General features: G+C 39.4%; 1 protein-coding gene across 4 annotated transcripts in view; it reads right to left on the bottom strand.

The window, feature by feature from the left end:
* Positions 1-289: 289 nt before the first annotated feature.
* Positions 290-12,560, bottom strand: part of TCAIM (T cell activation inhibitor, mitochondrial) — a 55,602-nt gene continuing 43,331 nt past the window's right edge. For 3 of the 4 annotated variants that reach the window (XM_075827158.1, XM_075827156.1, XM_075827157.1), the window contains 5 exons: positions 12,104-12,201; positions 10,634-10,725; positions 6,087-6,319; positions 3,507-3,638; positions 290-853 (listed from right to left, as the gene is read on the bottom strand). In XM_075827158.1, the coding sequence (XP_075683273.1) occupies positions 628-853; positions 3,507-3,638; positions 6,087-6,319; positions 10,634-10,725; positions 12,104-12,201 (781 nt within the window). In that variant the 3' untranslated portion in view covers positions 290-627. Of the gene's footprint in view, positions 854-2,463; positions 2,735-3,506; positions 3,639-6,086; positions 6,320-10,633; positions 10,726-12,103; positions 12,202-12,560 lie in introns of all 4 variants that reach the window. The other variant, XR_012847734.1, reaches the window with a different exon arrangement.

The raw sequence follows: 12,560 nt of genomic DNA, 5'->3' as shown, positions 1-12,560 counted from the left end.
AGTCAGCATCTCCTCCGAGATAAAGCCTCATACACATTGAATCATTATGGCTTTGTGCCAATTAAAACCATGGAAACGTATACCAAAAGGACACTCGTTGAGACCATTTTAGGCTATGTTCAGTGTACACGTCAGGAGGACATGGTGTGAACAGAGCCTGAATCTAGCTCAATCTATTACATCTTTGTGAAATGGTGAAATGACAGGCATTTTGCAATAAACACTGGTGAATGGAACTTGAAATTACAACACACTAGTTTTGTATATATAAAAAAAATCACCATAAATATTAAAAATAAATATTTTTAATGAACACATCTATAAATATGGAATATGAGATAATCTGGCACATCATTGAATATGTCCTAGATAATGAACATGTTATTACCTTTACCTGCACCGACAGTAACTGTTCTCACGTCATTTGCAATGTTATTATTTTTAGCACCCTGGAAATATCCTTGGAGTGGTGCGTGTATGGTGGCTTCAATGGAGCCAAAGATTGTCACAGACAGTAGTTCCAGTACAGTATTTCTTGTTTAGTAATACATATATTTTTTATATTAACTTTATAGAAATATCTATAAAATAATAATATTGCTGTTGTCAAGCACATAATTCACTGTTTCAGCGTTTCCAGTTCCATGGAATACATAAGTCTCCATCTTGCATCACAGAGTAGTAATGAGAGACACAAAGATGCATTCCATTCAGGTTGGGCAATGGTTCCTTAATCAACCGTCGACAACAGTCGATCATTTGCGCACACGATACACCGGGCTCCTTATACAGTCTACTTAGGGAGGCACTGTCTTGGCACGTTTTGGTTAACTCTTTTTCTTCAACTTTTAACCTAATTAAATTGGAGAAGAAAAATCAAACATTTATTGAGGTTTCAAATAACCTGCTCATTTTACAAAAGACAAAGAAATGATTATGTGTTCCGGAGAGTCAAATAAAGGGATTGGCCAGGAATATACCCTATGTGATAAATGTTGTACTATGATGTAGTGGAATAAAAGAAAGACAATTGTGCACCTCGGAGTAAAAAAAAAGTACATAATTACTTTTGTACCACTGATGTTTTGTTCCTAATGTTTACAATGTGGGCAGCTGAATGTGGATGGACTGTAGTGTGACTGACAGGTCTGCGCTCAGGTTCTATTTTGCAACAGTCCTGTGTTAGGAAATCACTGCACACTGCTATCAGCACTTCAAAACATAAGCACCTTTACGGTGGTGTCACATACAGCATTTTACTGCGTTTTTGCATGCAGTTTTAAGTACGGACAGATGTTACCTCAAAGTCTATAGTAAAGTATCACATGCACCACACACAACTGCGTTTTGGTTTGTGGCGTTTTTGGGGCAATTTTGTGGTCAGTGACGTTTTTTTCCAAATGCAGAATGCTGTGGGTATGGCGTATTTTTTCAGGCGTCTTTCCCATAGGCTTCTCTTTAGGACCACAAAACCGTCAGAAAACGCAACAAAAAAGCATGTAAAAAATAACACTAAATGAAAAATGCAACTAAAAACGCCTTAAAAAGCGCATGTTACATTTGAAAAACGCTAGCGTTTTTTTGTTGCAGTTTAATAGCCAGAAAAATATTATCTGTGGAGGCCTTACAGACATGTCTGCAGTCAACAATTTAACTTGTTCCCCGAAGTAGAATTTTTAGTGCTCATCTAGACTTTTAGGCCTCCTGCACACAAACTTATTTTTTTCCTCCAAGTAAATACTGGCGTAAATACGGGTCCTTTGTCACACGTATTCGACCAGTATTCCACCAGTATTTACGGACCCGTTTTCTCTGCACTAATCGGCAGCCCTTTCTCTCTATCAGTGGTGGAAAGAGAGAAGGGGCAGCCCTTTCGGGCAGAGTTTCCGCAGCGATTGAAAGTAAAAGAAGTTCATACGTACCGTTGTCTTGGTGACATGTCCCTCTTTTGAGATCCAGTCCGACCTGCCTGGATGACGTGGAAGTCGATGTGACCGCTGCAGCCTGTGATTGGCTTCAGCGGTCACATGGGATGAGACGTCATCCCAGGAGGCCAGACTGGAGGAAGAAGCAGGTAAGTTAACGTTTAATACTTTTAACTCCAGCGGTAGTCACTGTCCCGGGTGCTGAAAGAGTTACTGCCGATCAGTTAACTCTTTCAGCACCCTGGACAGTGACTATCCCCTGACGTCGCCTAGCAACGCTCCCGTAATTACAGGTGCACACAAGTAGCCATCCGTAATTACCGGAGTCCCATAGACTTCTATGGGCCTGCCCGTGCCGTTATTACGGCCTGAAATAGGACGTTCTATATTTTTCAAAGGCACGGGCACCTTCCCGTAAGCATACGGGAAGGTACCCGTGGCCAACAGAAGTCTATGGGCCCGTAATTATGGGCGTCTTTACGTTCGTGTGCATGAGGCCTTAGTTTCTGTAATAAACTCTTTGATAGGCAGTGCTTACCATCTTTATGGGTATGACTATGGCAAAGCTCCATGACAGTAATGTCCACAATACTCCAACAGTCTGACGCACCATTCAAATCAATAAGGGTGTGTTTACAATGTGGTGTCAAATTTTAGTAACAGCAATCTCTGAGCAGAGCCAAAGGGGTGTGAGCATTTTATATAAAGCTTTCGTTCTGGAAATCAGTGGTGGTCCAAGACTGATCTTCGCACATCTATGTTATTTTAGAAGATATTTTTGGATCTTTCCTTTAAGCTAGCCATGGACTCTAAGATAAACGAACGATAAAAGGCAATTATTAACAATTATCGTTGTGTTTATGAAGTAAACTGGTTGGTCACTACGGATTAAACATGGTGATCACAGCGTTTAATCTGTGTCATGTGTGTAAAACATGCAGCAATGCATATAAACGGTATTTGCAATGTCCACAAGAGAAATCATTCCAATTGTTGCAGATATCTTGCAATGTATGCCCATATAACAACCAGCATCCCAATAAAGAAACGTATAAGAACAATGGAAGTCTCAGAGGTAAAACCTACAAGTCTATGGTCAGCTTTACATAATGCGTCTTACAGACACAAGGACTGAATCCTTGACCAAATGAAAAAGTAAACCTGCAAGAAACTATTTAAGGCCCAGTTCACACAGTTTTCTGGCACCGATTTTGACAGAAACCGCGTTGGAATCAGCGCCAAAAAACGTCCGAAATCACCCCCTATTTATTTCAATGAGAGGCAGAGGCTTTTATTTTCCCGGGTGGCATTTAGCCTCTCGCGGGGAAAAAAAGCAGCATGTCCTTTCTTGTCGCGGTTCCGCTTCTGACCTCCCATTGAAATCAATTGGAGGAATAAAAAGCGTTTTTCGCTGCGTTTTTTGCTTGCGGTCCTCAATGGCCACGAACGAAAACTGCTGCAAAAAAGCACAGGCAAGTCAAAATCTGCCTCAACGTTCCTGAAGGGATACTCCATGTGAACAGGGCCTAAGGAAGAATATTAAAGCAAATAAACATATGAATACAGAAGATCATCACTTACTCTTCTTTCCTTTTTAACTTTTCTCTTGCATTTTGAGCATGAGCCAAAAGAAACCATTGCAGAGATGGCAGGTCACACACAGCAGGTATAATGAAATGTCCCATCTCATGTAAACGTGGCACAAAATTATCGCTGTATTTAAGGGAAAGGAAGACAATTTGGTTTATAACAGAATTCTAATTTTCTTTGTCATGTACTTTGCCAGTCATTTCAATTTCTGTAAATGGATGATGTGAATCTTTCCCAACTAAAGGGCAGTAATTAAAAAATAAAAAATTATTTACAGTATGTAACTGCGGTCATAGCTTGCCAGAACTTTAGATATTCAAATGTCTTTCTTGTCCCATGTCTGGTTATTTCACCAAACCCCTTCCCAACATTTGACGTAGGGTTACATAATAGCCAGGAAGGGGAAGTATGGAGCGGGCTCAAAGACTGAGCCCGCTCCATACTCAGCAGGCGTTGGTTGTATGTTACAGCCGACACGTCACTGCAACGGCCGGGATCAAAGATAACCGTGATCCTAGCTGTTTAACCACTTAGACGCCGCGGTCAATAGCGATTGCGGCATATAAGCCGTTAGAGAGAAAAGGGCGGCCCATTCCGACGGCCCATCGGCCGCCCCGCGTCGTGATCGCAGAGTGCCAAAGGTTGGCATGGCAGCCTAGGGGTCTAATGAAGGCCCCCAGGTCCAGATCTGCCATCCTTTGGCAGGGTTTAATAGGATCCAGTAAAAAAAACAAAACACAATATACTGGAATATATAAGTATTGCATTATATTGTGCAAACGATGCAACGATCGCTAGTTCAGGTCTCCTAGGGGGACTAATAAAAACAGTTGTTTTTTATATACAAAAAAATATGAAAAGTAATGAGGAAAAAATAAAAAATCAACATAATTGGTATCCCTACGTCAGTAACAGTCTGAACTATTACAATATAACATTATTTAACATGCATTGTGAACTACTGAATTGCTGTTTTTTGGTTACCTTGTCTCCCACAAAAAAATTGTATAAAAAGTGATCAAAAAGTCGCATGTAAAATGGTACCAATAAAAACGACAGCATGCTTTGCAAAAAACAAGCCCTCACACTGCTCAATTGACAGAGAAATAAAAAAGTTATGGGTCTCAGAAAATGGCGACACAAAACTATTTTTTAACAATTAGTTTTTTCTTTGTTAAAGTAGTAAAACTTTTTAAAAAATATACACAAATTTTTGTATCAGTAATTCTATTAACCCACAGAATAAAGTTGACATGTAGTTTTTAGCCACATGTTGAACGCCGTAAAAACGAAACCCAAAAGACAATGGTGGAATCAGTTTTTTTCCCATTACAACCCACAAGAATTTTTTTGCCATTTTCCAATACATTGTATGGTACAATAAATAGTGCCAAAAAACGACCACTCGTCTTGCAAAAATAAGCCCTCATACGGCTACATCGACAGAAAAACAAAAAAAGTTATGGCTCTTGGAAGGTGGGGAGGTAAAAATTAAAATGAAAACTCCTCACCAAATCAGCGGATATTCTTCATCCAATTTCAAGTGAATGGTTTTTGTAAACACATTTACATGTAGCATTAAAAATCTATGAATTACAATGAATTCAGCCATGAATTAGAATTAATTACAATGGGGCTAATCCGCATGCAAATCCGCTGGCACATCTGTGGCAGAAATCGGAATTTCAGCCTCAGATTTCTGCTGCAGATTCTTTGGGGGAAAAAAAACCACCACGTGAACATAGCCTAAAAGTAAGGATTTTCCGCTGGCAGATTAGTGGGATGGGGATTAGCCAAGTGGTGGGCCAAATATATTAGGGAAGATTTTATAAAAAAATGTCTACGTTTATTGTTCCTTTAAACACGTCTAAAATGAATGATGGCAATATATTAGCTATATGAGATTCATAGTAATGTAGCCTTCACGTCAGCTGTAACTGGGAAGGGCCCTATATTTACCAAGATTAATGTCAAGCAATTTTCAGCTTTGTAAGCAAAAACAAAAAACAGGCTCTGAAGTTATATTTGTAATGGTAAGGAATATAAGTTGTATCACATTAGCAAGTTTGAAATCTATGCTGATCCTTACTAAAAAAAAAAAAAAAAAAGGACTGTAAAAAAGAAAATTGTTATTTACAATGAGCAACGTAGAAAAGATTATTAGTACTTTACACAATGTCCATAACTTTACAAGATAACCTACAGACTTTATAGAAATTTGCTAGCCCAATAAGCATCCCAGAATGGTATAATTCCTGCTATTAATGCATGCATACATTACAACCTCTGTAAAGATTCCTTGTGAAAAAGTGGGGGGGGGGGGGGGGTTGGGAACAGGGGAGGCTTATATTAAAGAAGACTTAAGTACTAGGTCGAAACTCGTTGCATGGTGTTTTTTACATGTTGAATCTAAAAGAAATAAATAATTTTTTAAACAAACAAAAATTAAAATTGTGGAGTTATGCTCTTGCCACAGAGGCTACCACTATCACCACGAGAGGGAGTGATCCCATTTCTGAAATCCATTTGATTACCACTGTACAGAAGAAGCATACATCATCTGTCACTTACTTTTCCAGAATCATCTGCAGTCCACACAAACTGCGTGGGTGAATGGGCATTCTTCTATTTAGCAGTTTTTTGCAGAATGCATCAAGGACAGAGTAATGCTCCTCCAAGGTCAACAAGGGCTGTAGTTCCTCAATGTGCACTATTTCTATGCCCCCAAGGAGATGGCTAATCCGATCCTGTAGCTGAAGCAACTTTCTCTGGAGTAAATAGTAGCTGGGTAAACTTTCAAAAAGCTTGTTTAAAAAAACAAAAAACAAACGTTATCTCCAAACTGCATTAAAGAGAACCTGTCAGACCTTCTCATATGTCTAAGTTAGCAAATACGTGCATTCCCAATAAAATAATAATGCCAGAGAACCTTTTGATTGCTGGAGCAATTTTTCTTAAAGTGTACCTCCAATTCTAAAACAACTTTCCATAAATCAATAGTAAAAGCCCTGATAATAAACTTTGTAATATATCTTATTACAGAAAAATGCCTCTTTCTCCACTTATCAAACTTATCCCCACCCCTGCCTCCTTAAATGTTTACTTACTCAGAATTTTCTTCTAGTATCTGTAGAGCAGAGAAGAGATGGAGAGATCAGTAATTGGTAACTAAGAGATCAGGTTACAGCTGCCCATAGTAGTCTACGGAGAGCGGAGGGGGAGCAAGAGGAGAAAGCAGCTGCAGAGAAAGAGAGACTTGTGTTTTACTGTCTCACCTTAGTGCTGGAATGACAGCTATACGGTTTCTTACTGCTGTATAAGTTCTTCAATGCTGCTGCTGCGTCTGTGTGAGGGAAATAGAGATCTTCTCCGTATGCTGTGTAAAGGAGACTGTTAGCAGATAGTGTCGTGCTTCTGCTTCCTCCCCCCCTGTGGACTGCTGTAACCTGTGAGTTCTGGGTGAGTGAGCATTTAAGAAGGCAGGGTGGGGGGAGAAAGAGTATTACCAAGTTTCTTATCTTCACTTGTACTACTGATTTATTGAAACTTGTTTTATAATCGGAGGTACACTTTAAAACTCTGTGTTGTGCAGATCCTCGGTTATTCTTCCTGAAAATGTATGAATAAAGTGACAACTGGGCATTACCATTCCCCTTGTGAACAGGGAGTGTCCCTACACAGTCTGATTGTGTCAACATGGATTGGACATTGTCAGAGCGTAGGGACTCCCCCACTTCACACAAAAGTGCTGGTGGTGTGTATAAAAAACAAACAAACAGCAGATCATCTAGATCTATGGATCTAGATGAATTATAGTGCTTATGGAGCAAATGTGCTGAGATGTTTAGTGAATGCAGCCTGCGCCATTCATAAACTGAATCAGTAATAGATTTGTTCTTATATCAATTTTTTTTTTCGATTTCTACAGTCGTTTGTATTGTCTCTGAAAGTTGCCCGAGAGCCAACCTCACTGCATTATCTCGCAGGAATTGGAAGCGGGACCTCGGTGTGGACGGTAACCAACCTATTTATCCAGGGTGAAAAACACTGAAAGAGCACCAATAAGTCCTGCCCTGATAGATATGACTACATCCTGCATTCTCATCATGGACACTGGTTAAACTGTCTCTTTTTTTTTTTTTTTTTACTTCGGTGACTATGGGATTGGACCTCTGGCTGGACACAGCTCGTATAACCCTAAACTATTGTGACATTGCCTCCAAGCTGATGCTCTTTACGCATTATGGACTTTCTAACATTCACATAAAAAGATCTCCAGCTCTCAACGAGCAACCTTCTGATAATCTCGTCACAAACTACCAAACCAATATTCAGAGGGAAAGAAGAGGCCTTGCTCCTATGTGTTCACAGGTACGGATGGTAATCTCAAAGAGTCATCTGGGTCTTGTAGTCCTCGCTCCCGTATCCTCAACCTCAATTGCAACAGCATACGAACCCATAGGAGTTTAAGAAGCATATCCAATTTATTATACTCACAAAGTTGCAGTTAAAAATGAGTTTATCAAGAATAAAAACACAGTTTTCCCCAATCCCCATTAAGAGATTCACCTGCTTGGCTTCATCATCGCCCCAGGTGAAGCCAAGCAGGCAAAGCTTCACCTGTGAACACATAGGAGCAAAGCCTTCTATTTGGTGGTCTGTGAAGAGATTATCACACGGCAACCCATTGTGAGCTGTTCTTTTTACATGGATTTTTGACATAATTGATTGCACTGTCTAACATGTTGCTAGGCCCAGAAGCCTGACTTACTCTATCTGCCCACATGGATCTTAGCAAGATTCTCCCAGCCCCCTCCACTACTCCTACTTGAGGTTTCCTGCCCCTACCGTTGTAGCCATCTTTATTTTGTCTCTTAACGCATTAAATACACGGTGGCAAGAAACTTTTTAACGTGACTTTTTCAATGACTTTTGCGGTAAACTTGGCTACATCTGTACATATGGATGGATATCTGCGGACATGCTATGGATGGAGCCTTGACTTTTCTGTCTTTAGCCTGACTGGACTATCTTTTTGAGTGTGACTGGGACCTGGGCCTAACTGTTCCCAATTTGGCTATGACAGACACCGTGCTGGTGTTAATGGATCCCAGGTTCTTTAGGGTGGACCTTAAACTAATTTTTCTGGGAATCTCCTTACATTGTTCTACATAAGACCCTGCGTTCTCCTTTAGCCTATATCGGAACTTGTATTCTAGCTTTTCACTCTACAATTGCATCCACACTGTTTGTCTACATACTATAACAAAATCTGATCAGTATTTTTTTCATGTTATCTGTATGGGCTATGCTAATTGTTTGCTGCATTCTGTGATTGAGACCCCTGTATTGCAGTGTTCTGCTTGTTATTTTCCCTAATGCTCTAAGATCGGAGTTATGCTTATTGTGTACTCTTCTATGGCATATTGGTATAGTCTTACTGGACTCTTACTTATACCATGCATTTTTCATCTTGTTATGCTACTTTTGTCATGCTCGGATACGCATGCCTTGTTAAAAAAAAAAAAAGCCAATTAATATAGAAAATAAAGTAAATAAATACTGGGAGCAGTTTCTTATGTGATGCGACCATAAAGCAGAGATCAAAAGGTATCTTAAAGAGAGCCGAAGCAAGCAACCGTGGTGTGTAAATCCAACCCAATTGATCATTTCCCAAGAAAAGGGAATTTTATATATTTAATCCCATGAACCCTCCTAACAGGTACACAGCTTTGTATACAACACATAGGAAAAAAATTATTTTGTTTGGAAATATTCCTATGGACAAACTGATAATTTTCAAACGGATCCAGTGAAATAAACAGAAGAGAAGCGAATCACTACTAAATATTCCAGCACAGACGGAACCCGATTGCTAAAGTCTCCTGTATGCCATCAAACTAAGCTCCAGCCCACAATATGCTGTAAATCAAACCCTAGAACATTTCAGCAGCACATCATAAGCATCTGCTCTACACTTCTGAGCCTGATTTGTTCTATTTGGAGCAGTTTTCCTTTCATCCTTCACAGGAAAGTAGTCATTAAAATGATTATTATGAAACTATATCAAAACACACAGAGTGGGATAAGGTAAGGTAGTGAGGCAAAGTCATTGCTTCCATGTACACAGGAATAGCAATGCAGCATGCACGAACAAAAGATTTGGACAAAGCAATCCTTTTCCCCTAATGTCAGTAAGGTGGGACTGTAGAGCCAGAACGCATCAAATATTTCCAACTAAAGACCATTCATTTCTAAATGATTTCCTTAAAAAGAATATCTCAGCGTGATGAACAATTTAATCTTAAAGGGGTTGTCCAGTTTTCAAAAACCCATTTTAATATTCCATATGAATGCGAAGCCATAGGCGAAACGTGCGTCGAGGCGTGCTTTTTTGTACATCTTCCCTTCCTCCCTAAGACTTTCCCATCATGGCTAACAGTATATGGTCAGTCTCCATTATATTTATAGGCTTTAGATTCACACATTCAATTTTGAAGCAGTTGTTGGTAAAGTTTTCTAAGCTGTTTTTTTTTTTTTTACTCTAAAGCCAGGAGTGGATACAAAAGATAGGAGACGTATCATTCTTCCCTCTATACTTTTCCTTCCTTTTGTATCCACTCTTGGCTTTGGCAAAAAAAGGCATGAAAAACTGCATCTAAATTACATGTGTGTATTCAGACTAAAAATATGTTTTCCTAGGAAAACATACAACGGATTATCCTTGGGATAGGCCGTCAATGTTTGATTGTGAGGGTAGACCCTTAGGACCACTACTGATAAGCAGAATGTAGCCGTGGCACAGCCACGTGTATAGACATGCTTATGTGCCTGGATAAACATTGATCTGACACACAGTATGAGCCCATAGATTTCTATTCGTACCATATAACTAGGAAATTGTATGATGCTGCACTATGGTCGTATGCAAGAGATCTTAGGTTTTTTATTATTGTTGATTATTATTAATTGATTGATAAAGTGAAACATTGGCAGCCACATATGTTTTCTTTTACTGAAAGCCCATACTACAATGAAGGTTGGAAGCAAACAAGTGTCTTACTACAGTAATTATTTTATATGTCACAAAAAAGATGAAGCACTAATATGAATATCACCTTAGTCCAGTGATGATGAACATCCATTGTCCCCAACATCACATGCCCAGCTGCACTCACGCCTGTTTGGTCTGTGAATATGACGGTGTGTCCTAGGCAGTATAATATAATAAACAGCAGCTTGATTCAGTACATAATAACATGTTTCTGAATGAATGAAGAAAAACAAAACATTTTGTATATACTTGTGGAAACTCAGACAAATGTAAAGAAAGGTGTGGCAAAGATAGCTTGTTTTGATGCCCATTGAGGTCAGATGCTGGGGTGAAAAACTCTGGTGAGACCTGCTCCTAATCCTAACAATGGCCACACTTTTCAGATAGATGTCGGCGAACGCTCATTCGGCCGACAGCTATTCCTCTTGACCCTCCATACACATGATCGCTCAGCTTGGCCGGGTGTCCATGTGTTTTCAATAGGGCAGAATAAAGTCACTGTCAGACTCCTCTGGTAGAAACTTATCTACTTGTAAACAAAAGGATCGGACATGTTGGAATCCAACATCCCAATCCTACTCTCCCCCGACATCTGCCATGGGTGGAAAGTAGGGACACCGCTTTACACATTAAATGGTCGGCCGACATCAGCGAGTTAGGCCAACCTACACCTAATATGTGTGGCCACCTTTACTCTTTAACCTTCACTCTTCTAACACTACCTGCTTAGAGGGTGACCGGTAGTTCTATCAGCCTTCATTTTTTTTTTCAATATATGCCATTTATTCTCATATAGTACAAATAATGACTTTTTATTTTGTACTATTTGTTTCTCTTTTGAACTGGTCTTTTGCTCTTTGCAGATAATTACGGAAATGCTGCATATCCATGGTGTATTTTCTTAATAGGCAATGTCATTTGTACACTAGGGGCTTGTCCACACACAACGGAATTGCTGCAGAAAATTTCTGCAGCAATTCCGTTGAAAAATGCAGACATTCCGCTGCGGAAAAAATGCACCATTTCCTTACGGCAGAAAATAGTGCGTATTTTGCTGTGTTCTTCACACTGTTAGGAGATGGAGACATCGCCTCTGAAAAACGCAGCAATTGTGGCCATTTTCCGCAGCAGGAATTGACATGCTGTGGTCCGAAAAATATTCACTGTGTGGACATCCACTATGCTGCTACTGTATTCTGCTGCGTTTTTTCTGTCCAAAATTGCGGCCAGAAAAAACGTGGCAATTTCGCAGCGTGTGGACGAGCCCTAAATCTGTATTCGAATTTCCTGTGTTGTTCACTGCGACATCTATGATTAATAGAATTTGTATCTTTACATGTACTTCGTCTGTATTTTTTGGATGATTGTTAATAATCTGTTTACAATATGAAATGTCTACAGTGGGAACACCTCTCCCTCCTAAATGTCATATCCACAGGAAAGCTCACCTATCTGACATTTAAGCAAAACTGTCTAGAGTGGTAAAATAGAAGAAAAAAAAAAAAAAAAGAGGCAGATTAATGAGGGTATTTACCTTTTGCCATCTTCAAAGACACACAATTCTGTTTGACTAGACGACCTAAACTGTGCAGCTGGCCACAGCGATGAGCAATACCCCAGCTTCTCTGCCATCTGGTTAATAAGGGAATAATAGATTTTTTAAAAAGGATAATTTTGGCTTCCCATAAAATGTATTGTAGTTTGTATGTGTATGTCTGACATAGGGAATTAAGACTGTGAGCCCTATTGAGGACAGTGAGTTTAGGAATTGGTCTTTTATAGTTATCTAATAATAATAATAATAATAATAATCTATTGGCTCTGGAATGCCAGCCATTGCCCTGTGAATGTTTTCATAAAACACAGTCCTCATTACAGAAAAAACTTCACCTATGGAAGACAAAGTCCCCTATAGTCCCTCCATTACAAACGGTTACTATAGTATGTTAACAATAAAAAAAAAACACCCTGCCAATTACACCTCATTAAGT

The sequence above is a fragment of the Rhinoderma darwinii genome, chromosome 5, assembly GCF_050947455.1.
Source record: "Rhinoderma darwinii isolate aRhiDar2 chromosome 5, aRhiDar2.hap1, whole genome shotgun sequence".
NCBI classification, from domain to species: Eukaryota; Metazoa; Chordata; class Amphibia; order Anura; family Rhinodermatidae; genus Rhinoderma; species Rhinoderma darwinii.
This window is presented reverse-complemented; position numbering and strand designations above follow the sequence as displayed.